The following is a 4,389-nucleotide window of genomic DNA, read 5'->3' as shown; positions in this document are numbered from 1 at the left end:
GGGGTGTGAGAGCAAGCCCCAAGTTGAGCTACAAGCTACACATTGGGCAGGAAGTCCGCTTAACTTTCTCTCCCTCCTGGGGAACCTGGGTGGCTCAGTCATTAAGCATCTGCCTTTGGCTCAGGTCATGATTCCAGCATCCTGGGATCCAGCCCCACATTGGGCTCCCTGCTTGGCCGGAAGCCTGCTTCTCCCTCTCCCGCTTCCCCTGCTTGTATTCCCTCTCTCACTGTCTCTCTGTCAAATAAATAAATAAAATCTTTAAAAAAAAAAATCTCTCTCTCCCTTTGCCCCTCCCCCTGCCCACTCTCTCTCTCTAAAATAAATAAATAAAATAAAAATAAATAAAAGTTTCCAAAAGTGGATAAAAGTAGAAGTAATCAAGGAAGTAATAGAAGAAAAGAATTGAGAACTGACAACATGTCTTCAGATTGAAGGATGCATTAAATACTGTGCCGGATAATAGAAAAGGCAAAAAGCTACACACAAATCTTAACATTTCAACATCAAATAGATAAAGAGAAGATCCTAAAATGTTGTAGAGTGAATAAAACTTTAAAAAAATCAGGGTTCTCAAAAACCATATAACAAATTTGTAAGAAGTAATAATGTTAAACTATGTTTTATAAATCACCTAAATTCTCATTATGTGTAACAACAACAAAAACAACAAAATAAAGATATTTCAGGTGAAAAAACACTCAAGGATAATATTCCATACAATACTTTGCTTAAACATTATTATAATTCTGTCCTATCTCCCCTGATCTTAAGATGAGTGATGATTGAGACAGGATATAGATGGAAAGTCTCAAAAGAAGATTAACAGCAAATGACTAGAAGACTCTAAATGGGATATATAACCCCTAAGCCATTAGGGAGAAAAAGGGAAGAAAGAAAATGATAAAAACTAAAAACCTTCAGGTTTTGGTAAAGGGTAAAAGATCAAGAAAATGTAAAGAAATGATAGTATAGCGTATTAACAAACCCAAATTTATGAGTGATCTTAACAAATGAGGTTAATTTAATACCTTTATTAAGAGGTGTAAATTATCCAACATTGTTAAAAAGAAATCTATGATGAGTTAATAAAAATCTATATATGAGAAATTAAATAGCAGTATTACACACAATATCTCAACATTTAATATAATTGACTTAAGAAAATATATATGTATGTCAAGGAATGTTTACGAATTGAAAGCAATTTAGCATTAGTAATATCAGGCAGAATAGGATTCAAGCCAAAATTGGATGGAATATGCTTTTTTATTTTGCTGAAATTTATAGTTCATCAATATATATTCTGAAATGTAAAAAAGAAAAGAAAGGGCAAAATGACAAATGTGGAACATAAACAGTGAAATATATAATGATAATTTTCCCTCTGCAACTGGCATATCAAATAACAAAATACTAAAATAAAGCTAAGTATAGATATTAAGGTGTCAATATAATATATCCATTGAACATTTTGAATGTACCAAAAGAAAATGCATTTATTCGAAATATATGAAATTATCCTAGAAATGAAACTTTAAGTACAAAAGAAACCCCAATAATTTTTAAAAGCATATTTTATAGGCTATACATCAGATGACTATTGAAGAAAATTAGACAATAGTAAAGAAGGATACCATTTCTCTCCTCCCCAATCCACTCATATTGACTATATTGTTTTTTAAGGAATAACTAAATAATTATTGAGTAACAATGAAACAAAAACTGAAATTATTAAGTATTTCAAGTGTATGTACTAATACCTATACATTTTTAAAAAACCCCATATGATATCACCAAACTATTGCTTGTAATATATTAAGACATAAGTCTATTAATTTAAAATTAAAATGGACTGAAAATAAAGGAATCCACCTACACTTCCAAAACGTAGAAGAATAACAAGAAGCAAAAGCAATTTTTAGAAATAGACACAAAAACAAAAAGTAATCAAGGTACCTGGGTTTCTCAGTCGGTTGAGCATCTGACTGTGAATTTTGAGTGGGGTCATGGTCTTGGAGTCCTGGGATCAAACCCTGAGTCTGGGTTCTCCACTCAGTGGGGAGTCTGCTGGTCCCCCTCTCCCTCTAAGCCCTCCTCCACTCTCTCTCTATTTCTGAAAAAAGAAATAAATCTTAAAAAAACATTAGCTTGTATTTTAAAAGAAAAAGTAATAGAGCAGAAAATAATAAAGAAATAAGTTTCACGGATATAACCAAAATTGGTTCTTTGAAAAAATCAATAAAATAGACAAACTTTTGTAAATCTAAATAAGAGAGAATTGTAACAAGGAAAAAGATAGCATTAAAACTAGAAAGGATGGGACTCCAACTTAACGTCGTTGGGAAAGCCAGGCTGTCCTGAGTGGGAGTGGCACGGAGCTGCAGGGCATCCTAAAAAGCTGGGTTGCTGCAAGCCGGGTCTGTAAGCTAATATCTAAAAAATGACCACACCAAACAAGACACCTCCTGGTGCTGACCCTAAGCAGTTGGAAAGGACTGTAACAGTGCGGGAAATTGGGTCACAAGCTGTTTGGTCACTCTCATCTTGCAAACCAGGATTTGGAGTGGATCAGTTACGAGATGACAATCTTGAGACTTACTGGCAATCAGATGGCTCCCAGCCTCATTTAGTAAACATCCAATTCAGAAGAAAAACAATAGTGAAGACATTATGTATTTATGCAGACTACAAATCTGATGAAAGCTATACTCCAAGCAAGATCTCAGTCAGAGTAGGAAATAATTTTCACAATCTTCAAGAAAATCGGCAACTTGAATTGGTGGAACCAAGTGGCTGGATTCATGTACCCTTAACTGATAATCATAAGAAGCCAACTCGCACATTCATGATACAGATTGCAGTTCTAGCCAATCATCAAAATGGAAGAGACACCCACATGAGACAAATTAAAATATACACACCAGTGGAAGAGAGCTCCATTGGTAAATTTCCTAGATGTACAACTATCGATTTCATGATGTATCGCTCAATAAGGTGACCTTAATACAGAACAAAAGTCATTAAACATATCTTTGATTTATCTCATCAGTAAATATTATATCTGGAATCTTTATGGAAAACATCAGTTATTTTGCAATTTTGTATGCATAAATGAGGCCAGCATCACCTTGATCCCCAAACCAGACAAGGATCCCATCAAAAAAGAGAAGTACAGACCAATATCCTTGATGAACACAGATGCAAAAATTCTCACCAAAATACTAGCCAATAGGATTCAATAGTACATTAAAAGGATTATTCACCACGACCAAGTGGGATTTATTCCAGGACTGCAAGGTTGGTTCAACATCCGCAAATCAATCAATGTGATACAACACATTAATAAAAGAAAGAACAGGAACCATATGATACTCTCCATAGATGCTGAAAAAGCATTTGACAAAGTACAGCATCCCTTCCTGATCAAAACTCTTCAAAGTGTAGGGATAGAGGGCACATACCTCAATATTATCAAAGCCATCTATGAAAAACCCATCGCAAATATCATTCTCAATGGAGAAAAACTGAAAGCTTTTCCGCTAAGGTCAGGAATACGGCAGGGATGTCCGTTATCACCACTGCTATTCAACATAGTACTAGAAGTCCTAGCCTCAGCAATCAGACAACAAAAAGAAATTAAAGGCATCCAAATCGGCAAAGAAGAAGTCAAACTATCACTCTTCGCAGATGATATGATACTATATGTGGAAAACCCAAAAGACTGCACTCCAAAACTGCTAGAACTTGTACAGGAATTCAGTAATGTGTCAGGATATAAAATCAATGCACAGAAATCAGTCGCATTTCTCTACACCAACAACAAGACAGAAGAAAGAGAAATTAAGGAGTCCATCCCATTTACAATTGCACCCAAAACTATAAGATACCTAGGAATAAACCTAACCAAAGAGACTAAGAATCTATACACAGAAAACTATAAAGTACTCATGAAAGAAATGGAGGAAGACACAAAGAAATGGAAAAATGTTCCATGCTCCTGGATTGGAAGAATAAATATTGTGAAAATGTCTATGCTACCTAAAGCAATCTACACATTTAATGCAATTCCTATCAAAGTACCATCCATTTTTTTCAAAGAAATGGAACAAATAATCCTAAAATTTATATGGAACCAGAAAAGACCACGAATAGCCAAAGGAATATTGAAAAAGAAAGCCAGAGTTGGTGGCATCACAATTCCGGACTTCAAGCTCTATTACAAAGCTGTCAGCATCAAGACAGCATGGTACTGGCACAAAAACAGACACATAGATCAATGGAACAGAATAGAGAGCCCAGAACTAGACCCTCAACTCTATGGTCAACTAATCTTCGACAAAGCAGGAAAGAATGTCCAATGGAAAAAAGACAGCCTCTTCAATAAAT

General features: G+C 34.9%; 1 protein-coding gene across 1 annotated transcript; it reads left to right on the top strand.

Moving 5' to 3' along the window:
• Positions 1-2,337: 2,337 nt before the first annotated feature.
• LOC116857155 (anaphase-promoting complex subunit 10-like) lies at positions 2,338-3,032 on the top strand. Its single transcript, XM_032841058.1, has one exon. The coding sequence runs from the start codon at positions 2,444-2,446 to the stop codon at positions 2,999-3,001; it is 558 nt and encodes a 185-aa protein (XP_032696949.1). The 5' UTR covers positions 2,338-2,443; the 3' UTR covers positions 3,002-3,032.
• Positions 3,033-4,389: the final 1,357 nt, after the last annotated feature.

The sequence above is a fragment of the Lontra canadensis genome, unplaced genomic scaffold (genome assembly GCF_010015895.1).
Source record: "Lontra canadensis isolate GAN:19392208 unplaced genomic scaffold, GSC_riverotter_1.0 scaffold119, whole genome shotgun sequence".
Classification (NCBI taxonomy): Eukaryota; Metazoa; Chordata; class Mammalia; order Carnivora; family Mustelidae; genus Lontra; species Lontra canadensis.
Note: the sequence above shows the minus strand (reverse complement) of the source record. Positions and strands in the feature narration are given on the sequence as shown.